Here is a 25,372-nt window from a genome sequence, read left to right as displayed (position 1 = left end):
ACTTTTTGGCATGTTTGATATGAATCAGAGTGTCACTGATTGTGTCCTTAGCACGAGGGAACCACTCATCTTCACTTCAAGGTGAAACTTGTGATCAGGGAGAAAGACACTGAAACAGAGCAGATAGAGTCAAAGAAAATCAGAAGAATACTGAGACCATTTTTAACCACAAGAAATAAAATGATTGTTTCCCCAAACTTCTTATTTTGATTTTTGATTTCACCAACTGAACTGTGTCAAGTAATTAGTAGATTTGATCCAATCCTTAGCCAGATCTCCCAACAATTTTTCTTTCTTCTGACCTTCTTTTGAAGAAACTTTCTTTTAAATTAATCATATTTTTCAAAGTATGGTTTTGTTTGTTTAAATTGATTAATGGCAAGTTCCAGTATAAAAGTTCTACTAGTGATCAAATATTACTAATGAATTCCAATTATTTTGGACTCCTACAAATGAGGGAATTAGATGTTTTATCAGCTATCCAAAATAAAAGCTGAACTGGTATTTAATTCCATATAACTCATTTCTTAATTCTCTCAACTCATAAGTCAATGAATACAGATGTGCTATATAGTATTAGATGAACAGCTATAGAAAGCAGGGATCAAAAGAGTGACTTTCACTGACAGGAAACACAGGAATTAAAAAGAAAATCTAGAAACAGCAGCATTGTGGGGTGTCAGCTTAGAATATCTTGAAATGAAGTTTGATTTCTGTATTAATTACATGATTGGTGCTGGTACACTTTGGACCATGTTCCATTGCTTTTTGTTTCCCTCACATTATCACATATTTTCCATGAGTAAGGTTTGCCATTTTGTTCTATTGTGTAAATTAAAGGGCGTGGAAATGTTAGGCTGCTATTTAATAAAGTGTCAGCAGGGATTAGAAATAAAAAAGCAATATATAACAAAAGTGGGGAAAAAAGGAAATATATAGTAATCCGTATAAATTGGATGTTTTTAAATGCAGGACATTGATAAGGAAAGCTAAAGATGTCAGAGGAAATAATCATGGCTGGCAGGGCTACAGACAATAAGAGGGAGGTTTTTTTAAAGTATATTAGGAGCAAAAGAAATCCTAGCAATGGTATAGGCCCTAGAGATGGACAAAATCGTCATGGTGATGCTGAAAATAGAGTGTTCACTAAATATTTGTGTTCTATATTTGGAAAGAAGCAGAATGTAGTGTGTGTATCACATGAGGATGATGAACTACTTTATAGTCCATTAGCAACTAAGGAGGATGTTAAACAATATCTACAAGGGGTAAATGTTTTTAAATCATCCAGCCCAGATAACTTGAATTGGCTGAAAAGATGTCTGGCTCGCTGATGTTAATTTTTAATAAATCTTGGCATACCAAGGAGATTCCAGAAGAATGGAAGAGTGATCATATGACTGCACTGCAATGTAAGACCAGGGTTAATAGAACTTGAGTTAGCAGACTCTGGATTTGTTAATTAAGGCCTGAGCATCTACATTCATTTGTAACCCCCGGTTAGGAATTGTTGAACCCTGGGTTCCAACCTTGGGCTCCAGCAAATACACTGCATTATGTAGGTCTAAGTCTAATGACCCATATCCCAGACTTCCTAGTGCCCCTCCCTCAAAATGTGGCCACTCTAGCCCTTTGTTTATGGAGTAGTGTGGGAAAACTTGACTGTCCACCAAACTTTGACTGTCCAGAGGGCAAAGAAAGTTGGCTCGTAGGGTTGTGGGATACTTCTGGTGGACTCCAGAGCACGAGTCCAATGGGGCTGCTTCTACACCTCAAAGCACTAGGGCTTGAACCCGGGGTCCCAGCTCGACTCAGGCTCAGACCCTCCATGTCTGTGGGATCCTGGATTCAAGCCCTGGGTTAGCATGATTTGTGTGTAGAGAGAGGGTGGGGTGTAGGCTTAAGCTTGAGTTTGAATTGTGGGCTTACATTGCAGTGTAGAGAGATTCTTAGCATTGTACCAATATTCAAAAAATTCAGTGGAATTTTTCGGGTAACCATAGGCCCATTAGACTGGGCAAAATAATGGAAATGCTGATATGGGATTCAATTGAAAAAGAATTAAAGGATAGGAATATAATTAATGCCAGTCAACATGGTTTATGGAAAATAGGTCTTGTCAAACAAACCTAATTTCACTCTGTGATAAGATTACAAATTTGGTTGAAAAAGGCAATTGTGTCAATGTAATATACTTAGACTTTTGTAAGTCATTTGACTTCGTGCAACTTGAAATTCTGATTAAAAACTTAGCAGTACACAATATCAGTAGAGCACATGCTAAATGGCTTAAGAACTGGACAGATCTCACAAATGAGTTGTTAATGGGGAATCGTCATTGAATGGGGTTGTTTCTAATGTAGTTCTGCAGGGGAGAGTAGTAAGCCAACATGTCAACATTTTCGTCAATGATCTGGAAGTAAATATAAAATCACTGCTGATTTTTAAAAAAATTGTGGATGACACAAAGATTGGCAGAGTAGTAAATAATTGTGGGGATAGGGCAGTCTTACAGAGCCACCTGGATTGGTAAGTCTTACAGAGCCACCTTGGTAAGATAGGTCAATTCAGGTAAAATGTGTTTTTAATAAAGAAAAATTCAAACTTATACAGTGAGAAACAAGGAATGCAGGCCATACCTATAGGATGTGTGTGAGTGCAGGGGTGGGGGACCTAGCCTAGAAAGCAGTGACTCTGAGAAGGGTTATGGGATTATAGTGGATAAATTCAAGATGAGTTCCCAGTGCAATGCTGTGGTAAAAGGGGCTAATGAAATCCTTGGATGTGTAAACAGGGAAGTACTGAGGAGGGGTAGGGAGGTGATTTTTGTCTCTGTATTTGGCATAGGTGAGACTATACTGGAATACTGCCTACAGTTCTGCGTCTACGTTTTAAAATAGGTGTTGCAAAATTGGAGAGAGTGCAGAAAAGAGCCACAGAAATTATTCCAGAACTGAAGAAAATGCCTTGCAGTGAGGAACACAAAGAGCTTGATCTGTTTAGCTTATGAAAAAGAAGATTGAGGGGTGACTTGATTACAGTGTACAAGTACCTTCACTGGGATAAAATACCAGGTACTAGAGGGCTCTTTAATCTATCAGAAAAATGCATAAAAAGAATCCTTGGTTGGAAGATGAAGCCAGAGAAAATCAAATTGGGAATAAGCACACATTTTTAACAGGGAGGGTGATTAACCGCTGAAACAAACTAGTAGGGGAAGTGGTAGATTCTCTGTCTCTTTGTCTTTAAATCAAGACTGGATGCCTTTCTGGAAGATATGCTTTAGCCAAACATATGTTGTTGGGCTCAATACAGAGGTCACTGAGTAAAATTTAATGGCCTGTGACTTACAGGAGGTCACTAGATGATCTAATGATCCCTTCTTAAACTCTGTGAATCTATTAAATATTCAAGCATGTATCTTTTGGAGGCGTTTCTGATTATAAAAGGAGGTGGCTTACCTTATGTTTTCAGTGAGACTGATCACATGCTTAAAGTTAGACACGTGCTAAAGTAGCTTGCAGAATTGGGGTCTAAGGTGGTATCACTACTGACTAAGTAAAGGGATTGGAATCTGGCCTATGTAGTTTTTTGTTTTTGTTTTTTGTTTTATGTTAGATACAATTCCTATTAAGATGGAACATAACGGAAAAGGGGATATCTAGAAATCTGTTGAATCAGATTTAAAGCCAGGTTTTTATTTGCAAGAATGTCTCATCGGTATGTACTACTTGCTTCATATTTAAAGTGATGTTATGGAGCAAATGAGGAAGAAGAGGCTATACATATGTTTCAAGCTCATTGCACAAAGGAAGTCTGCTCCTTATGCAATTGGAAATGTCCCCAAAGACCCATGCTACAGTATTTTTTTTTAAATAACATACCATTTCCATCCGTTATAAATTACATGACAGAGCCAATGGGTTAAGTAGATGTTTGAAGTTAGGTATGTGCTTAAGTACCTTGCTGAATCAGGGCCTTACTCCCCAAGTAGCCCCAATGGTATTCGCCCGGAGCCAGGTACTAATGTTTGTGATTGAATGTATCAGAATCAGATCCTTAGCTCTTAAAGAAATCAGTTCATACTTAACAGTGCAAAGCAGTTTGACTTACAGTATCCTGTGTAAGGAAAACTAGTTTGGCTTGACCAAACTATTTTGATAGATCATATCTCTGTGGGTATTTGATATTGTATAGCTGTTCTGACCATTCTCAGTGTGATTTATTTTTGTTGCTGGCAACCTGTGGTAATTTATTTGCTTATTCTTTATCTAAACATAGAAAGCAGCCATGAAGAAGGTAACCAAGGATAATTCAAATTTTCTGGGGCAGTCATCCATTGAGGCCACTAAAAACCATATTAAGGAAGGAAGGAAGGAAGGAATTCCGATCTTATCTACATCTCAAAAAACGTATCCTTCATTTGGAGGATCAGTTGTTGTACTGTGGCTGTCATTAGGAGGTTAATGTTTATCAACGGTTACCACTGAGGGTATCTGGGTTTACTACAACTAATTCTTCTAATTATAAGAAAATTCACTACAAAATTGTACTATGGGATTTAAGGTATTACAAAACTGTTGCTGCGTGTTGCATGAATTCACAATAGTGACTTGTCACTGACACACTGTATTAGTGAGATTAAAACTAGAAATGATCTTCAAACCTGAAAAAATTATTTCTTTTCAGAAATACAGGGCTGGGATTCACTGTTATGCTCTGGCTGCTTTGCACTAACTCCAGCAATGCAAGGCAGTCTAAACCAAGATTAGCTAGCTAGTTAAGTAAAATGTATGGCTGCTGTATGTCACCAGAAAGGCACAATGCAGCTGGAGCATTTTAGTGAATCTGGCGAATTTTATTTGAGTCAATTAGAATAATGTGTGCATGAAAGTCAAGGAATGGTAAGGTGCAGGCTATAGACAGGCATAACCAACAGGTACTGTATTGTTCGCATATGGTAGCACAGCCAGTGCATCTCAGTGTAGATTTAAGACCCACTTAATGTTGCAGCCCTGGGCCTCTTTGGCAGTCTTTTTTAAGTGTGCCAAGTCATGCAGTATGTTTGTGTGCTGGGCAAATGCCTTCACACTGATTGCCAGAGGGAATGTTACAATGCAAAGAAGGGAGCCATTTAATTTATGCATGGAATAACACTGTGTGTGTGTTTCATTTCCTAATGTTTTAAGCCATTCATAACATCTCACCAAGGACTGAAATAGCAGCAGCCTCTGATATATTTTGCCTTAATTCAGCCTCTGTTAAAATGCCTACATCTAATTGTAATCCTGAAAGAGGTGGGTAGTTTTTTTTCCAGATTAGACAAACATTGATTTTGGCATGTTTAGGCCTTGTTTCATATACATGCTAATTAGTCTGAAATACTACTTTCTCCTTAAGATATTTAAATCACACTCGTAGTATACTCCTGGGGGAATTCTGAGCCAAAAAGTTAAAAATTCTGTCAAAAAAATAAAAATTCTATGCACAATATTTTAAAATTCTGCAAAATTCTGCATATTTTATTTGTCAGAATAACAATATAATCATGCCAGTTTCATTTATTTTGGTAACTTATTTCAAAATACCTGCCAGCAAGTATGTCTGGAAGAATACAGACAAAAATAGTCAAGAATTTTTTTTGACACATAAATTCCTTACGAGGCATATTAATACAGAACTGTGAGTTATAATTTATTGAAACTATAGTACAGAAACTTATTTCTCTTCAGCTGCAGTGCAGAGATTTGGGGGAGTCAGAGGTAACAGAGGAGCTGCGGGGGAGGGAAGTAATTGTTGAGAAGAAGCCTGAGAGTGAACCTGGAGGATTGTTGGGTGTGGCTGGGAGAAGTATGGAACAGGTTTTTTGTGATGGGGGGGGGATTGTTAGGGATTTGGGGAGCCTCCCCAATCAGACCACTAGCCTCGCCCCTTCAGTCAGGCACATCTGACCTTGTCCCCGTGTGGCGGCCCTGCAGCCCCCTCTCATTCAGCTCCTGGCTCAATTCCGTCAACCCACTAGCTCCTGAGCCCATGCTCCAGTCTGTCCCCCCCACTAGCCCTTTTGAGCCCTAGTCTGTGACCTCCCCCAGCAGTCCCAGTTGCTCCGCTCTGTCCGTTCTATGTCTCCTCAGCTTGCCCTGCCGTGAGGAACGCAGCCTCTCCAGCAGCTGGCTGCATAGAAGCCCCCAGTGGGTGAAAGGTATAAATGCAGCCCCTCTCCAACAGAATCTATATTCTGCCAAGAAAAAGAATCTGTGAGGGATATAAAATCTGAGCATATGCAGTGGTGCAGAATTCCCTCAGGAGTCACAGTGTAGTGATTTTAAGAGATACATTGTACACTGAACCACATCTGTGGCCTGTGTTTTATGGTCTTCTTTCAGTTCCGTCAAGGTCCAAATTCCAAGAGTATATAGTTGTGCACTGTAACTTTGTTTCAATATTTCCTAGACTATATTGTCTTTGAAGTTTATCTGTGATCAGATACAAACTGTGTATTGTGACAGATAGCTTGTGTGTACCTGTGTTGTGTAGATTTGTATTTTCAGGCTGAATTGGCATCCTAAGCATGACAAGTACATGGTTCCCTAGAGCTGTTGGATTTTTCCTTAATCCCATACACTTAGGAATCCCTGGAAAAATTCACTCTGGTAGCACTTCCACTAGGTATTCTTACAGAGTTGGCAGATGATATCAGTATAAAATGACCCTATGAAGTGTAATGTGGGCAGGAAATTAATGCCAAGGTAACTATCTTAAAACCAAGCAATATAAAAGCTTGATGAGATATTATTGTAACCTTAGCCAAAGTCAGACTAAAATAATTGTTTATTAACAAAAATAACTGAATTTTAGCCAGTTACATTTCACAGAATAGAGAAGTTCATTAGTCAAGTGCTTCTTGATTTGAAATGAGCTTTCTTACCTAAATAAATGGCCCTCCTTGATGTTGTTTACAACATAAGATGTTTAAAAAGTCTTTGATCTCATACATAATTGTCATCCTTTTTGAGTATGCAGAGACAGATAAACTAGCATAATTTTTGTTTTTTTATAAATATTTTATTTTTCATTCTTGTGTGAATTTGGCACTGACAAAAGTGATCAACTCCTTCAGTCAAATTCCTCCGTAAGGCCCATGTTTCCATAGAACCTCACTAGATTTGTCTGCTAATCACTGATGTCTTTGTATATCACCACATGTGAACTTTGCTCTCATATTATTGTAAGATCTATAGGTTAAGGGCAATGTCTTAGTCTTGTAAAACTGTGTGTACATTGACAGTGCTTTATAAATAAGGATATGGTATAGTCTGGGTTCTTATACCTGTAGCAAAACAACTATGTCCAAGGCCAAGTCCTCTCAAGAAAATTTGAGAGGACAGTTGAACAAATTTGACAGTTAATTGATACAAATAATTGTTCGCTGTTAAGTAAAGTCCATCAAAAACACTGACTGTGACATAAGTATTCATGGTGAAATCCTGGCCCCACTGAAGTTAATGGGAGTTTTGCCATTAACTTCAATGGAACTAGGATTTCATCCCAGATCTCCAGGATTGAAAAGACTGCATTAAACCACTGAGCCAGGACACACATGCAATTTTCTTACGAGCTATCTGTATTTTGTATTTGATAAAACCATACTTAAAGTGCATTTGTTTGCCAAAGCACTAACATTAGACTGTTAAGATGATGGATTAAAACTATTTTGACTAGGCTATTATTTTTCCCAGTATGGCACTGTATAGTGTGCATATGCTTTGTATGAAAAGACAAATATAGGGCACGATTATGTCTCATTTACAGCTATTTTGAAGCTACAGTAATTCCATAGATTTCAGTAATGTAACTGGAATCAAAATGTACCTAATAGTTTGATTAATCAGACACAATCTTCATTATTTTAAGATGTGAGATAATGCTAACATAGAGTCTTGTGAATTTGAGCCTTTAGATAATGAAACTTCCAACCTAGTTCTGTGATCTGACCCTAGGAGAACCCCTGCCGATTTTCATCTTGGCTTAGTAATAAAGAAATTTATTATATACATTTGTACTTTTGCTCTCTTTGATTTGAAAATTGGTATCAGACTGACATCCTGAAACAGGACAAGATAAGTTTAACATTAAGTTTCTTAGGGCATGGCTACACTTGCATATGTAGAGCGCCTTGAGTTAAGCTAGCCTTCGTAGAGTGCAGTAGGGAAAGCGCTGCCATGTGTCCACACTGACAGCTTCCAGCGCACTGGCGTGGCCACATTTGTGGCACTTGCAGTGGCATTGGGCGTGGTGCATTATGGGCAGCTATCCCAGCATTCAAGTGACTGCAACATACTTTTCAAATGGGGGTGGGGGTGGGGTGAAGTGTGACAGGGAGTGTGTTGTGTGTATGTGGGGGGAGAGAGTGGGTTTGTGAGGGGCTGAGAGCATATCAACATGCTGTCTTGTAAGTTCAGACAGCAGCAGACCCCTCCTCCCCCTCCCTCTCTCTCTCTCACACAGCAGTCCACACTAATGGTTGCTTTGTCTCAGAGCAGATAAGCAGCCGGCTGTCAGAAACGAAGCTTTCAAAGGGCATATCCGGATTCCTACAGTGATTTAAAAACAATGAGAAGAGTGGCCACTTGACTTAAGGGGTTTATGGGACATTTCCGGAGGCTGATCAGAGCACAGTAATGCAACACCTCGTCCACACTGGCGCCGCGGCGCTCCAGCGGGGGCTCAGCAAACGTTATTCCACTTGCCGAGGTGGAGTACCAGCAGCTCTGTAGCTGCAGAGTCAGAGTGCTCTACGCGTGCCTTGCCAGTGTGGATGCGTAGTGAGCTAGTGTGCCCGGGGCTCCTTTATTGTGCTGAAACTCGCAAGTGTAGCCAAGCCCTTAGTATAGTAAGCAAATAAATAAATAAATAGTGTAATAAGCTTAGTGTAGCTTATTAAAAACAAGTGAAAGCTTAGTTTCTGTGATCACTAGTTGTGTCTCAGTGCTGCTTTCTTAACACACATTTATTGACATTGTGGCTAGACTGTAGTTAACTTCAATGTTTAAATACTAGCCTTGTAATCTACCTTTGAGATGGTGACTAATGTATTTAAACTGCCTGCTTTCCTGGCTTTTGTAAGTTTCTGTAGCCAAGGCTGCAACCATGTAATGTATCAAGCACATAGGGTAAGATTGTGAACCCTGTCAAGCATCTACTCATATGGGTAGTTCCATTAGTTTCAGTAGGACTACTTATATGAGTCACTGTTCTCCACTGGGAATTAGGGGTTCATGATCTGGCCTAGAGTGAGGGAAGGCTAGTGCCTCAGGGACCCAGCCACCAGTCATTTTATTGCTCTTAAGTTTTTTCAACTTATTCAAGCTGATCAGATAAGATCTATGTGCTTAGCTTTCTCACCACTATATAAATATGTTCATGCTCAAGGGCTCACTTTTTTGTTTCAGCTTTTTATATCACTCAGTACGCTTGGCCATTTATTCAGTGTTTAATTTGTAATGAAAGAAGTGCTGAGGCTCAAGCAATTAGGTACCAGGGCTCAAGCAATTTTTTTTAAACTTTAATGACTGACATGGGAAGCCCAGAGAGGCTGGGGCTATGAATTGCCAAGCCTAGAGGTGCCGGGGCTCAGGCCTGGTAAGCCCTGGCACAAGTTAAGCACTGCATTTATTAGCTGAAATCATGATAACTTTAAAATAAGATCTTGATGGAATGGCTGTGGGAATGAACAGCTTTGCCATTTACTTTTCTCCTAATCTGATCGTTGAATTGCTCAAGTTGTATATGAATAGCCAGTGGAGTAAAGCTCTTTTTCTTTTTAAGTGACCATTTAAACTTCAGCAAAGGGTCAAATGTTATTTAGACACTTGGTAAACAGGGCTTCATGGATACAAATCTTGCTTCATGTTTACAATGACACACAATAAGTGGAACAGTGAACATTTTGGAACTGTTGAAAAGATTAAAAAAGTTGGGCTAGCTGGGACTTAAAAATGTCTGTGTACAAGCATTTAGGAGACCATAGATCTTGGGTCTAATGGACAATGAAGATTTCTGCCTCTACATCACTCTCTCAAATCCAATACAAGTCTGCAGTGACTAGTTCTGATTAAAGAGAAATATCAGCTGAATCAAAAAAATTCAGAATTTTGAAATTTTTGTCATGAAATGAAATGTTTAAATTTAAACATCTTACATAAAAGGAAAAATTTCACCAATTTCAAATTGAAAACTGTCAAAAGGAAAAACATGAAACAATGAAGCAATTTGGTGATCGATTCCTACATTTCAGCCCAGAGGATAAATTGTAAGATAGGCCATTTGAGTTTATTTATTCAGTGCTTCTGTGGGTAGAGGATGGAGAAAAGCCAGATTGTTCCAAGGCTCCAAGGATGCATGTGCGTATGTGGACACAGACACAAAATGGTTAATCAGCCAAAGAAACAAAATCCGTATTCGTGGTGAGAGGGGCATGGCCGAGAAGTCCTAGATGGGAACCCCACTAGCAAATGATTCAACCCACATTGTGTAAGGCTTGCCCAGAATCCCCGAGAGACTAGCCAAGGGACAACCAATTTTAATGATCAGAGGAATTAAAAACAGCCCTGAATCCATTCCCTCTCTCCAGAGATTGGTGTAGAAGGGAATTACAGCTAAGCATCCTTATTGGAAACTGCACAGGCAAATGATCAGTCACACAGTGCACCCCAGACCAACCCCAAGTACCATTAAAAGGAGAGCAACAGTTCGTCCTCTGGCACATGTAGGTCAACGGAACTAATTGCATTGTCACCCTGTAATTATAGGTACCCACGTCCAATCACAAAACAACACATGGCTCCATGTGACAAAACTCAGTCATTAATCGGGGTACGGCGTGGCAAAACATTTTTAATTGTTTTTTAAAAACAATCTTAAAAACTATACTGAAAATACAAAAAATTTCAAAGCAATCAAGATGTTTTCATAAAACAATTTTACTTTCCTCAAAACAGCATTTTTTGACTAAATTATTGTTCTTTTTGTCAAAATTTTTGACCAGCTGTAGTAGGAATCAAGATTTGCTGCCATTCCAAAATTGCTTGGTGAGCAGTGTGACCGGTATTTAGAACACCAGAAAATGGCATCATACGTAACAACAGTTATTATCCTTACTGCATTGTCGATGAAGGCTTTAGAATGAACATGAACACTATGGATGGTCTTTTCATACCAAGAGGTAGTTTTCCCAGACTAGAGTTTGGGGAATGTTGAAGGATAATATGGGGATGATTGCATTATTGCTGCTCATCCTGAACCTATTCTGTGTATGAATCCTTCAATCTGGTGTTTGGATAGGCACTAAAAATAATTTTTGGAAACTTGGAACTCATATTGTCATTTTTAATTATCTAATATTTTAAGGACAGCAGCTGTTTATGCACCTGTAGACTGTTTTGATTGTTACATATTTTACCCTTTGGATTTAATAATAATTTGTGCACAGGGCTGAATGGTTGCATGTTACTTTAAAGACACAAAACTGTGCCAATTTCATGTTACTTTTGACATTATTCAAGAAACATGATTTAAAATGGATAGTTTGTTATAAGACTTAATCCTGCAAGATGCTGAGCACTCTGATCCAACGCAGCTCTTAAATAATACGTATCTGTAAGCATGTAAGATTAACCAGTGCTTAATTGTAAGCAAATGAGTAAATCCTTTGCTGGATCAGACTGCTCATACTTTGAATGATTGATCGCTAAAAGAGTCTACAAGAAAGATTTTTCTCTCACTAAAATGAAAATGGATTCGACTAAATGCATGTTACATTGATTAGATGAATATTTTATATTAATACTTTGCATTTCATGTGATGATCTCAATACACTTAAGAAAGATGGGTAAGTATTATCATGCTCAAAGAGATTGTGATTTACCCCATCACAAGTAGGACAGAACTACAGCTGTTACCTGAGTGTCTTGACTTAATTCCATGCTTTAACCAATAGAAAAATGCTGCCTCATTCATTTAATTCTTTTAATTAAGCATTACATAAGGCAGAAGGTTTGGGAATGGTAATACCAGGATATGTGAATGCCTATCAAAATATTATGTCTTGAGATCTATTCTTGGACAACTGGTAGGTCAATAATTAGAACCCGAGAAGTGTGAAGATATAATTGTCAGCAGGTAAATCTGATTTACCTATTCATCACTTAGATACTACAGTGATTAACATTATAGGGAAAACTAAAATGGATAGAATTACACCCACACAGAGTTTTCTTTGTTGTTAAGAATGCAGTTCTTTTAAACATTTTGGTCTTGATTTTCATGAAAGGTCTTTATCGTTTCCCCATTTACATTGTTCAGATCCATTTAATTCAAATCATTTCTCATTAAGAGTAGTAATAACTCATCAATCTGTTAGCAAAAGCTTTTTATGTTACTTTTCATAATGCTATAGAATGGCCTATTTTAAATCTTGAAATGTTATAAACCACCAGATTGTTAATTGCTTCAGATGCTGTGAAAAATAATTACTCCAAATTATTTTTGATATTTAATTGGCAGTGTAATGATTTAACTAAAGACCTAACTATACCATTTCAAATTGGGCAGTGTGGTGGAAAAGTAGATTGTAAAATTTTACAAGTGAAAATATTACATTTCCTGTAGACTTTTCACATTTACTAGAAAACTACCACTGATGGATCTCCAGTTATCTCCATGATAAAAATACAATGTTCAGTCAAACAGCGCCAATATAGCTAAAACAAATGTGAGGTACAATTTCTGCTCCATACAGGTTATGTATTATATATAGCTAATGTATCTAAAAGAGCATGTGTGTTGATATTTTTGCTATTTGTAGTGAAAATTTCCCCTGTCTGATGCAAGTTGTTCAGGCTGAGAAAGTGTGTGTGTGTATGTTCACCCAGTTGATTTATACTCACTTTGCTGCACACCTTTAAGGCTCCTGGATGAAATTTGATATCTGTTGATTGTTTCAGGCAATGTGGGAGCCATACGGGTAATACCATTTTCACAGCTAGGCTATAATATAATTCCTGAAAACAACCTCCCCTAGAAGGTGGCATGTTTCAGCAAGAGATATTTTTAATTTTAGATAAGGGAATTTTCTGGTACTGAAATAGTATGAGTGCATGTAATACATATCATAAGTATACAGTTCTCTTTCGTCTGCATGGTTTATTTCAACTACACTTTTTCTGTAAAAAATGTTTATTACCTTGTTTAGACACAGTCTAAAGCGCTGTGTAAAGGCATGCACGCAACAAACTTAAAGTGTCAATGTTTCAGGGAATGTAAATTATTTTCAGAATTTCAGAAATTGAGAAGGGATAAGTGGAAGGAGAAAATGTTGGGCTGGTGTCAAGCGATAGCTCGTAACCCTCACAGACTCCCAAACATCACAAGAACACCCGAGGTCTCAGGTGATGCTTCACATACCTCTACCTTGGTGAGTGAAAAGTTATGTTTCATGACGGCATGCAGATGAACCTCAAAACTGCTAAAATAAATTTTAAGAAAAGTAGCGTTTGTCCATCATCTTTCTATATTTGAATCACTTTGGCATCATTTGCTATTTTTGGTTTTTCACTTGCCAGTTTTCCCTCTTTTCTGTCATGCATCGTCCATTCCATTTTTCATGCCACAATCTTAATCTTGTCTTAGTAATAAGAAAATGTCTGAGATAAACCTGTACTTTTACTCTCTTTGGTTTGAAAAATGGTATCAGACTGTCAAATGTGCCCCACTGTGACTTGATTAAGGTCTGCACCTGCAGGTGTTACTCATACAAGTAGACCCATTTAGGTCAGTGGACTATTCATACAGTAAAGACAATACAGGTTGCAGAGTCTGGCCCCTAGCCAAATGGCTCTAGCACCAATAAAAATAGTTTGGGTATTCAGTTCTTTTAAAACTGTACTGAACACTACCTGTCTATTAGAAGAGTATTGAGTTGAATATTTGATACACTGTGGATGAAATTTTAGAAATGCTTACAATTTCTCTTTGCTAAAATGGAAAGAGGACACTAGCTGGAAGCCCAGTTTCTGATGTAAAACAAGACCTGGCTCCTGCTGGATATGAATAGTGTAATCCTCTTAAATCAACTTATTTTTTCCCCTTTTTATTTAATGCTGTGGTTGTAGGTTTATTATTCAAAAACTTTGTAACAGTTAATTAAGTTTAAAATGAACATGTTAAGACTTACATTTGTGACGCTCTCTCTCCAAGATGTTACAGTATGGTATATGCATTGGTTACATGAAATTGAGTGTTAAATTGGCCTCCTTTGAAGTTTCATTCAGTCTTTGTCACTTGTTTTGACTTGGGCATTTATTCTATGAAGACACTTCTCTTTTTATTGAAATTCCTATTGTAACTTTTGTGTTAATGTGATGGAGAATTGTTCCTTAAAGGAAAACAAATGATCTGTTAGTTTTCCCATTTCAGGAATATTTAACATTTTCAGTGTTTTACATGAGGCAGGCATTTCAAGTCAAGCATTACTAAAAAGATGTCAAGAAGAAACATTAGAACAGGGAACCAGAAAGAAGAGAACAGTTGTCGAAACATGGAGCTGACATCAAAACAGAAAAGCAAATAATTGTTTAAAACCAAAGGAGTACTTGTGGCACCTTAGAGACTAACCAATTTATTTGAGCACAAGCTTTCGTGAAGTGAGCTGTAGCTCACGAAAGCTTATGCTCAAATAAATTGGTTAGTCTCTAAGGTGCCACAAGTACTCCTTTTCTTTTTGCGAATACAGACTAACACGGCTGCTACTCTGAAACTTGTTTAAAACCAGGTTTCTTTACAGAGGCATGTGGTCGTATGGGAGGTGCTGGAGGAGGAGAGGGAACATACAGAGCTGCAGCAAGATACATAGCAGAGATTCAAATTCTGGTGAAAAAGCCCCTTTAGGGTTATTTAACCTGGCAAAGTTCACTAGTTTCTTGGCATTCATGTACTATATTCTGTTGGGATAAAAAGCAAGCCAGATAATTCCAGATTGTTATACTTAATGTTTATATAATTCCAAAGAATTTAAGATAGTTATATTTGGAGATGAAATGTACTTTATCTGAAAGTAAAAGGAGAGAGGAAGAGAGAGTGAGAGAAAAACAAAACTTGTGAGCCCTGAATCCTATTCAAGTGTGTTTCCCATTCACTTTGATGGCGATAATGTTTGGTGAACTCCAGGTGCTAAAGAGAATTTACCCCACCACATAATTTAAATACATGAAAATCTGTATTTAGAGCCCAATTGTGTCCTTAATTCCTGTTACAGTTCTTATCAATTTGAATATCTCAGAGCAAAGCACTACGGTCAAGCAGGCAGCAGTTGGAACTTGTAATTGGGAGGTCTGGATTATATTTCCAGCTCAACTGATTAATGATAGCTTGAGGGGCCAGTGAGGTTAGCTGGCATTTATTTATTGTATGTATCTATTTATAATTATTAAAAAATTACAGTGGTATATATCTATATGAGAAATGTATATGCCTGTAGATCTAATTGTATTGTACCCTCCCCCAATCCTTTTGTGGCCTTAAGCACCCGGTATTCACACCTACTGCAATGATTTTTGTACAAAAGATGCCTTGTGCAGTGTCATTTGAAAACCAATAACACACTTGTAAATAATATAATTGTAAAGTATGTGTAAGAATACTCTATGTGAAATTATGGATGACTCACTAATAGGTGACTAAAAGGTGTTTCGACGAGACATGTCAGGTGGAATTGGTAAACAGGTTTCTCTTAATAGTTTAAAAAAAAAAAAAGAAAGGGGGACAAGATACTTTCAAATCTTGGGGGTGGGAGGTGGGGAGGGAGGCTTTTATTTGTGCTCTTTGTTTGTCGTTGTTCTCTCTTGGGACTGAGAGAGGCCAGGCAGAAATCCATCTTCTCCAACCCATCCTAATCCAAGTCTCCAATATTGCAACCAGTATAGGTAAGCCTGGCAAGGCGGATTAGTTTATCTTTTGTTTTATGTGAATTTTCCCTGTGTAAAGAGGAAGGTTTATTCCTGTTTTCTGTAACTTTAAGGTTTTTCCCAGAGGGGGATCCTCTGTGTTTTGAATCTGAATACCCTGTAAAGTATTTTCCATCCTGATTTTACAGAGATGATTTTTACCTTTTTTTTTTTTTTAAAATAAAATCCTTCTTTTAAGAACCTGACTGATTTTTCCATTGTTCCAAGATCCAGGGGTTTGGGTCTTTGATGATTTTGTAACCAATTAGTTAAGATATTATTCTCAAGCCTCCCCAGGAAAGGGGGTGTGTAGGACTTGGGGGGATATTTTCGGGGGAAGACGTCTCCAAGTGGTCTCTTTCCCTGTTCTTTGTTTAAAATGGTTGGTGGTGGCAGCACACTGTTCAAGGACAGGCAAAGTTTGTACCTTGGGGAAGTTTTTAATCTAAGCTTGTAAGTATAAGCGTAGGGGGCCTTTCATGCAGGTCCCCACATCTGTACCCTAGAGTTCAGAGTGGGGAACGAACCCTGACATGGTGGCAGAGCGGTGGGATCATTTTGAACCAAAAGCACAAACCTGAAGAGGTCTTCTTTTAAACTGAGAGCAGCTAGAGGGTTTTCTATCTATTTGGAGACAGAAGTGTTAGTTTTTTTACAAAGGGATTTTTCTTTTTTGAGCTAGAGTTTTCTCTACCTAAAGGCAGGGTAGCTAACCTCCTGCAGAGAAATTCACAAGTTTTTTTTTCCCCCCTAACTCTCAGGTATAGCTAGAGTTAAGCACAAGAAAGCAGGAAAATGACTACCAATGAAGCAGCTAATAAACTAGAGCTAGCCAGATTCGAAGCTGAAGAGAAACAAAAAGAGCATGATAGACAGAGGGCCTTAAGGTGCTTGGAGATGGAGGCAGAGAAATCCAGGGTGGAGGCAGAGAAAGCTGCCCACAAAAGAGCTATGGAGGAGAAAGAAAAAGAGAGGAAGCATGCACTGGAGATGGAGCAGGCAAGGGCTCAGCAGAATGTACCAACCAACCCTAGCAATCCTGCAGATACCTCTTCCCATCCCAGAAAGTTCCCCACCTACAAGGCAGGCGATGATACTGAGGCCTTCTTAGAAAACTTCGAAAGGGCCTGCCTTGGGTACAGCATCTCCACAGACCAGTACATGGTAGACCTGAGGCCGCAGCTCAGTGGACCGTTAGCAGAGGTGGCGGCTGAAATGCTAAGGAACACATGAACAGTTATGAACTTTTTAAAACCCAGGTGAGAGTCAGAATGGGGCTAACACCTGAGCATTTCGTCGGCGGTTCAGAGCCTTAAGGTGGAAACCAGACGTTTCATTTACCCGACATGCCTACCACATTGTGAAAAATTGGGATGCCTGGATATCGGGAGCAAGTGTTAAATCTCCAGAAGATATGTCCTTCCTAATGCAAATGGAGCAGTTCTTAGAGGGTGTTCCTGAGGAAATAGAAAGGTACATCCTAGATGGGAAGCCCAAAACTGTAATCGAGGTGGGGGAGATTGGAACCAAATGGGTGGAGGTAGCAGAAAAGAAAAAAAACTAGTAGCAGTTGGAGCGGCTATCAGAAGGGGCAACCCAAAACAAAACCCTATCACCGGGGGCAACCCAAGGCCCCACCTACATCCCAAGGAAAACCCCAGGCACCTTATCGTCCCACCACACCACTCTCCAGCAACCCACCTTGCCCCAGTGACCAGTCAACTGGGCGATGTTTTAAATGTAATGAGCCAGGGCATGTGAAGGCCAACTGCCCCAAGAACCCCAACAGATTACAGTTCATTGCACCGGGGTCACACCAAAGGTCCTCAGGTCCAGATGCCCTTAGAGCAAAGGGAAACTGTGAGTGTGGGCAGCAAGAAGGTTACAGTGTGGAGGGACACTGAAGCGCAGGTGACAGCTATCCATCAATCCTTAGTGGACCCCAGCTTAATCAACTCAGAGGCCCAAGTGACGATTCAACCCTTCAAGTCCAACTCTTTTGATTTGCCTACTGCCAAGTTGCCTGTCCAGTACAAGGGCTGGTCAGGAATGTGGACTTTTGCAGTCTGTGATGATTATCCCATTCTCATGCTGCTGGGGAAGACTTGGCCAACAAGGTAAAGCTGGCCAAGAGGGTGGGAATCGTCACCCGCAACCAGACTAAGCAAGCTTCCACACCTATCCCTGTTCCTGAGCCTTCCACCAGTGCCCCGTCTGTGTTACCAGAGACCCAGATGGAGGAGGTGGAACTGGATCCCCTGCCAACGACTGTAACGGCCGTAGTGGATCCAGTCCCAGAGATCCAGCCAAAGCCAGTCCCCGAACCAAAACTGGTGAAGCAAGCAGCACCAGAACCATTGCCAGCACTGAGTCCAGTGCTTGCAACCCCATCTACAGCTCCAAAACCAGAGGGCACCACTGAGCCTGCACTGGCAGCAGCAACAGATGATCCTACAAAACAGGCTCAGCCAGAGCCTGAAATACCCCAGAGTGCACCAGCGGAGAGCGGTTCACCATCAGTGGAAACAGCCCCATCACCTGCATCACTTCCAGAGGGACCAAGCCCAGGTCCACTATCCAGTGAGGAACTAATGTCTCCAGCATCAAGGGAACAGTTCCAGGCTGAACAGGAAGCAGATGAAAGCCTCCAGAGAGCTTGGACGGAGGCACAGTGCAACCCACCGCCTCTCAACTCTTCTAATAGATCCCAGTTTGTTGTAGAAAGAAGACTTTTATACAAGGAAACTCTTTCTGGTGGGCACCAGGAAGACTGGCATCCTCAGAGACAGTCGGTAGTTCCAACTAAGTACCGGGAAAAGCTCTTGAGCTTAGCCCACGATCATCCTAGTGGCCATGCTGGGGTGAACAGCACCAAAGACCGTTTGGGGAGGTCATTCCACTGGGAGGGAATGGGCAAGGATGTTTCTGCCTATGTCCGATCTTATGAGGTATGCCAAAGAGTGGGAAAACCCCAAGACCAGGTCAAAGCCCCTCTCCAGCCGCTCCACTGAAGTTCCGTTTCAGCAAGTAGCTGTGGATATTCTGGGTCCTTTTCCGAAAAAGACACCCAGAGGAAAGCAGTACATACTGACTTTCATGGATTTTGCCACCCGATGGCCGGAAGCAGTAGCTTTAAGCAACACCAGGGCTAAAAGTTTGTGCCAGGCACTAACGGACATTTTTGCCAGAGTAGGTTGGCCCTCCGACATCCTTACAGAATGGAACTAATTTCCTGGCAGGAACTACGGAAAGCCTTTGGGAAGCTCATGGGGTAAATCACTTGGTTGCCATCCCTTACCACCATCAAACAAATGGCCTGGACTTTGTAACCAACCTACAAAACACCCTCCGAACCTCTTTAGCCATTGCTAAAGAAACCCTACAGGATGCTCAAAAAGAGCAAAAAGCCTGGTATGATAAACATGCCAGAGAGCGTTCCTTCAAAGTAGGAGACCAGGTCATGGTCTTAAAGGCGCTCCAGGCCCATAAAATGGAAGCGTCGTGGGAAGGGCCATTCATGGTCCAGGAGTGCCTGGGAGCTGTTAATTATCTCATAGCATTCCCCACCTCCAACCGAAAGCCTAAGGTGTACCATATTAGTTCTCTAAAGCCCTTTTATTCCAGAGAATTAAAGGTTTGTCAGTTTACAGCCCAGGGAGGAGATGACGCTGAGTGGTCTGAAGGTGTCTACTACGAAGGGAAAAGTGCTGGTGGAGTGGAAGAGGTGAACCTCTCCATGACCCTTGGGCATATGCAGCGACAGCAGATCAAGGAGCTGTGCATTAGCTACGCGCCGACGTTCTCAGCCACCCCAGGACTGACTGAACGGGCATACCACTCCATTGACACAGGTAATGCTCACCCAATTAGAGCCCAACCTTATCGGGTGTCTCCTCAAGCTAAAATTGCTATAGAATGGGAAATCCAGGATGTGGTACAGATGGGTGTTATCTGCCCCTCTGGCAGTGCATGGCCATCTCCAGTGGTTCTAGCTCCCAAACCAGATGGGGAGATATGTTTTTGCGTGGACTACCGTAAGCTAAATGCTGTAACTCTCCCAGACAACTATCCAAAGCCATGCACAGATGAACTATTGGAGAAACTGGGACGGGCCCAGTTCATCTCTGCCTTGGACTTAACCCGGGGTACTGGCAGGTACCGCTGGATGAATCCGCCAAGGAAAGTTCAGCCTTCATCACACTTGTCGGGCTGTATGAATTTAATGTGCTCCCTTTCAGGCTGCGGAATGCACCCGCCATCTTCCAAAAACTTGTAGATGGTCTCCTAGCGGGATTGGGAGAATATGCAGTCGCCTACCTAGACGATGTGGCCGTATTTTCGGATTCCTGGGCAGAACACCTGGAACATCTACAAAAAGTCCTTGAGCGCATAAGGGAGGCAGGACTAACTGTTAAGGCTAAGAAGTGTCAAATAGACCTAAACTTAGTGACTTACCTTGGACACCAGGTGGGTCAAGGAACTATCAACCCCCTACAGGCCAAAGTGGATGCTATCCAAAAGTGGCCTGTCCCAAAGTCAAAGAAATAGGTCCAATCCTTCTTAGGCTTGGCTGGATATTGCAGGCGATTTGTACCGCAATACAGCCAAATCGCCACCCCACTGACAGACCTAACCAGAAAGAAACAGCCAAATGCAGTTCAGTGGACTGAAGAGTGTCAGAAGGCCTTTAACCAGCTTAAAGCGACGCTCATGTCTGACCCTGTGCTAAGGGCCCCAGACTTTGACAATCTGTTCCTAATAACCACAGATGCGTCCGAGCGTGGTGTGGGACCAGTTTTAATGCAGGAAGGACCAGATCAAGAGTTCCGTCCTGTAGTGTTTCTCAGCAAGAAGCTGTCTGAGAAGGAAAGTAACTGGTCAATCAGACAAAAGGAATGTTACACCATTGTCTACGCTCTGGAAAAGCTACACCCATATGTTTGGTGACGGTGGTTCCACCTGCAAATCGACCGTGCTGCGCTACAGTGGCTTCATACCGCCAAGGGAAATAACAAAAAACTTATTTGGTGGAGTTTAGCTCTCCAAGGTTTTGATTTTGACATACAACACATTTCAGGAGCTTCTAACAAAGTGGCTGATGCACTCTCCCTTGAAAGTTTCCCAGAATCAACTGGTCCAAATTGTCCTTAAGAAGAGGGAAATATTGTTAGTCTTTATACAGTTAGTAGTACATTTAGACATGCATGTGTCTTATTAACTCTGTTTTCTCCTAGAGCTCTAGGAAGAAATCACAACCAGCGTTTCACCCTATCTGTGATTTGAGGGGCGTGTCATAAATATAAAGGGAAGGGTAACCACCTTTCTGTATACAGTGCTATAAAATTCCTCCTGGCCAGAGGCAACACCCTGTTACCTGTAAAGGGTTAAAAAGCTCAGCTAACCTGGCTGGCATCTGACCCAAAGGACTAATAAAGGGACAAGATACTTTCAAATCTTGGGGGCGGGGAGGGAGGCTTTTGTGTGTGCTCTTTGTTTACGTGGTTCTCTCTTGGGACTGAGAGAGGCCAGGCAGAAATCAGTCTTCTCCAACCCATCCTAATCCAAGTCTCCAATATTGCAACCAGTGTAGGTAAACCAGGCAAGGCGGATTAGTTTCTTTTGTTTTATGTGAATTTTCCCTGTGTAAAGAGGGAGGTTTATTCCTGTTTTCTGTAACTTTAAGGTTTTTCCCAGAGGGGGATCTTCTGTGTTTTGAATCTGAATACCCTGTACAGTATTTTCCATCCTATTTTACAGAGATGATTTTTACCTTTTTTTTTTTTATAAAATCCTTCTTTTAAGAACCTGACTGATTTTTCTATTGTTCCAAGATCCAGGGGTTTGGGTCTTTGATGATTTTGTAACCAATTGGTTAGGATATTATTCTCGAGCCTCCCCAGGAAAGGGAGTGTGTGGGGCTTGGGGGGATATTTTGGGGGAAGACGTCTCCAAGTGGTCTCTTTCCCTGTTCTTTGTTTAAAATGGTTGGTGGTGGCAGCATACTGTTCAAGGACAAGGTAAAGTTTGTACCTTGGGGAAGTTTTTAACCTGAGCTGGTAAGAATAAGCACAGGGGGCTTTTCATGCAGGTCCCCACATCTGTACCCTAGAGTTCAGAGTGGGGAAGGAACCCTGACATGTGCTCTGCGTACAAAGAAGCAGACTGTATTGAAGAATACTTTGCCATTTTTATGTGACGTTCATAAAGTTCCAGAGGACAAGAATGTTCCAACATTGATTAGTAAGCTCTTGGGTAAAGCATTACATGTGTTTAATGAAATGCCTGTTGGTAAGGCTTTGCAATAAGATGACTTTTAAAAGACTACATTGCAAAGGTCTCAAATTACTCCTGAAGTGTATAGATTGAAATTTAGAGCCCTCAAAATGCAAGACAAGAGGAGTCAGAGAGAATAAGCATGTAAATTGTGTGATTTGGACAAAAAGTGAGCCAAGGGGAAGGAAGCAGGGAATTATGGACAGTTGCTTGATTGTTTTGCAGAGGAGCAGTTCCTGAGCATATGTTCTGAAGAAGTCAGATACACTGTTTGGGATAAATCCCTGGACTCTGTCCAAAACACAGCACATCTGGCTAATTCCTCCGAACAAGCCAAAATGTCAGACCTTTGTAAATTATTTGTTTTGTTAGACTGTAGAATTCTCGGGTTAGAGACTGTGTATTTTCTTGTATATAGCAGTTAGCATGCTGGGGTTTCACTCTGGATTGGGGCCCTGGAGTGTTATTGCAAAATAACTATTAAATAATTATAATCAGTCTTGGATTTCCCTTAACCTCTCTGCGGCTCTATTTCCCAGTCTGTAAAATGAGGCTATGGATCTTAAATACTTTTTAAAGCATAAAAAGTGATGAAAAGTGCTAGTTATTGTTATTACTTATTTAATTCTACTAGTAGGGTACAATTTGAGTCTTGGGGTGACATCCTACCTCCCCTGAAGTCAATGTAAGCTTTGCTATCAACTTCAGTGGTGCCATAATTTTATCCTTGTTTGGTTTAAGTATACTCATGGTATAACTGTTCCTTTGTGAGCTCTTTCTCTACCTTTTGTTAGAGAATGTTTAATTTTTCCACTTTTGTGGCAAAACTGTATAATGCAGAGGAGGTAGTGGGCTCAATGTAAGGGATGGGTTCCTTCCTAGCATATTGACAACTATAGAGACTGCCTGGGCCATATTGCTCAGATACAACAGCAAAATGGATCAGGAACCTGGGAATGGATAACCCATCAGGAAGAGGATAATTCTCAGTAGCCAGGGGAGGTAGATGGGTCTTTGCGACTAACCCTTTGGGACCCAACTCCAGTTACACTCCTTACCTGCCTTTGCAAGGTATTTTGCAGGTGTTCATGGAACTCTAAGGCTGCAATGTCCTTGGTATCCCAGTGGAATAGATAGAACAGGACTATTGGACAGTTCTTGATGAGTCATGAGCCTCATATCTGAATGAGCTCTGCCTACTCAGCAGGGTTAAATCATGTGCATGGGCTCAATCCCTACTCTATTGCTATTTTTAGGGGGGTGGTGGGGGAGCTGGTGTGGGGGCAGGTTTTGTGGCAGTAAGAGCCATCGTTCCACTGCATGTACTGTAGGGAATGACTTTGTTTTTGAAGAGGGAGTGGATTGGGCGATCCAGTAGGTCTTTTCTATCTTTTTATATGATTTTGTAATTCTGATGTGCATTTATGGTCCTTTATATTTAAATCCAATGCACCTAAAACCTCCTCACATTTTCTCTTTTAGAATTTCATAGCATTGTGACCATGCTGAGAACCAGTACTCTGGTCACTGTAAATCCAATTAGCTCCCCCAGAGAGGGCCTGATTGAGGGAAGGAGTGGCTAATTACTAGATCAGCTAGGGCTGGGGAGTGCTAAGGAGATAATTAGTCCATTAACTGCAAAAGTAGAAAAGGAGCACAGGAATGAAGTGCATAGGAAAGAGAGAAAAAGAAAGGCCAGCAGCATCCAGGTAAGGGAGATCTCTGCATGTAAAGATCTCTTCCTTCTCCTGTCTCTGGCAAGAAAGGGATGATGAATGTATGTCACTATAAATAGAATTGCTGCATGGAAATGTAAAGGGTTAGTAGTTGATATAATATAAATAAATTACATGGCAGCAGTTACAAACCAGAGGTGTTAGAGCCATTTGTGCAGGAACTCAGGAGCAGAGGACACACCCTGTCACAATGATCATGATAAACATTCATTCCTATGCCTTGTTTGAGGAGTTATTATAGAGTGGGAAGGTCTGATTAAGAGTGTTACATCTTTACAAAAATGAATTGTTCCAGTCTAACTTTTCTGCTCCACTGTTTCACTTCCAACATTACCCAGCTAAGTGCTTCTTCGGTCAGGAACCGAACTGCTGGTGGTTTACCGAATTTCCATCCAGTTTAACAAATCCTGTAAATCCATTCATCTCTCTGTACTCACTTCTATGAGTGTTGTGGATTTTCTTGCATCTTGCAGAAGATCAAGTATGCTTTAAATTGCTGATAGCAGCTGTAAGTATTCTCCCCAAAGTCAACTATGGTACCATGCTTTGTGTGTGTGTGTGTGTGTTTGTATCCACCTATGTATGTGTGTTACGGAGAGGCAGTGGCAGTTTCCTTAGAAACTGCATTTAGCTTCCATTTTTAGCCCTATTTTAAATTCCCAGAAGATTAATGTTTCCTCTGAAATTCTGCAGGCTGCATTTCATCACAGGAACTTCCTAGAATTCACAAAATTACTGTATTTTGAAATAATATACTAGCTCTTCCCTTTTTAAAAAATATTGCATTTTTTGTCTATTTTCGCAAAAAAGATTGGCTTAGAAATTCCAAATATGTTCTGTTGGCTTTTCTAGGTAGAAATACCTTTTAGTGTTTTGGAGGAAAGAGAAACAGGTTTATGTGGAAATTACAAATATATAATAAACATAAAAGCACATATGATACTTCTGTGACAGTCCAGTCAGGTTCAAGGTGCAACCTATATCAGTGAGGAGTTGTATCATCACTTCTCCTGCAACCCCAGGCACCTTACAATGCCTTGTTACTCGAGCCCCCAACCTGGGACTTTCACAAGCAGGTCACACCCTGAGTGTCTGTGTGCTTACACAGCTCTGGTTCAGCTGCTTTGATCCTAGCAGCCTCTTTTCAGCCCCATTCTGGCTTCCATCAGCCTTATTACAACAAACAAGATGACCCCAATGCACCTTCAGTCCCAAATTTTCATTGCTTCTGATTCTACCATGTTTATTTACAAAGAAAACAGATAAATAGTCACCCCCTGCCCCCCCCCCCCAGTCTGAGTGGGAACTGTTCCTTCCTTTATTTGGCCACACACTTGAAAACATATCAATGAGTATCCATA

At 40.6% G+C, this 25,372-nt stretch overlaps 1 protein-coding gene across 7 annotated transcripts in view; it reads left to right on the top strand.

Moving 5' to 3' along the window:
- The window catches only part of MARCHF1 (membrane associated ring-CH-type finger 1), a 482,864-nt gene that overhangs the window by 267,899 nt on the left and 189,593 nt on the right, over nucleotides 1-25,372 (top strand). Inside the window, exon 2 of one of the 7 annotated variants that reach the window (XM_084626285.1) lies at nucleotides 13,336-13,475. The exons of the other annotated variants lie outside the window; for them this stretch is intronic. Within the exon in view, the coding sequence (XP_084482411.1) occupies nucleotides 13,374-13,475 (102 nt within the window). The 5' untranslated portion in view covers nucleotides 13,336-13,373. The remainder of the gene's footprint in view (nucleotides 1-13,335; nucleotides 13,476-25,372) is intronic. 7 annotated transcript variants of the gene reach the window in all.

This window comes from Lepidochelys olivacea (assembly GCF_965140295.1).
Source record: "Lepidochelys olivacea isolate rLepOli2 genome assembly, chromosome: 4".
In the NCBI taxonomy this organism is placed as follows: domain Eukaryota; kingdom Metazoa; phylum Chordata; order Testudines; family Cheloniidae; genus Lepidochelys; species Lepidochelys olivacea.
Note: the sequence above shows the minus strand (reverse complement) of the source record. Positions and strands in the feature narration are given on the sequence as shown.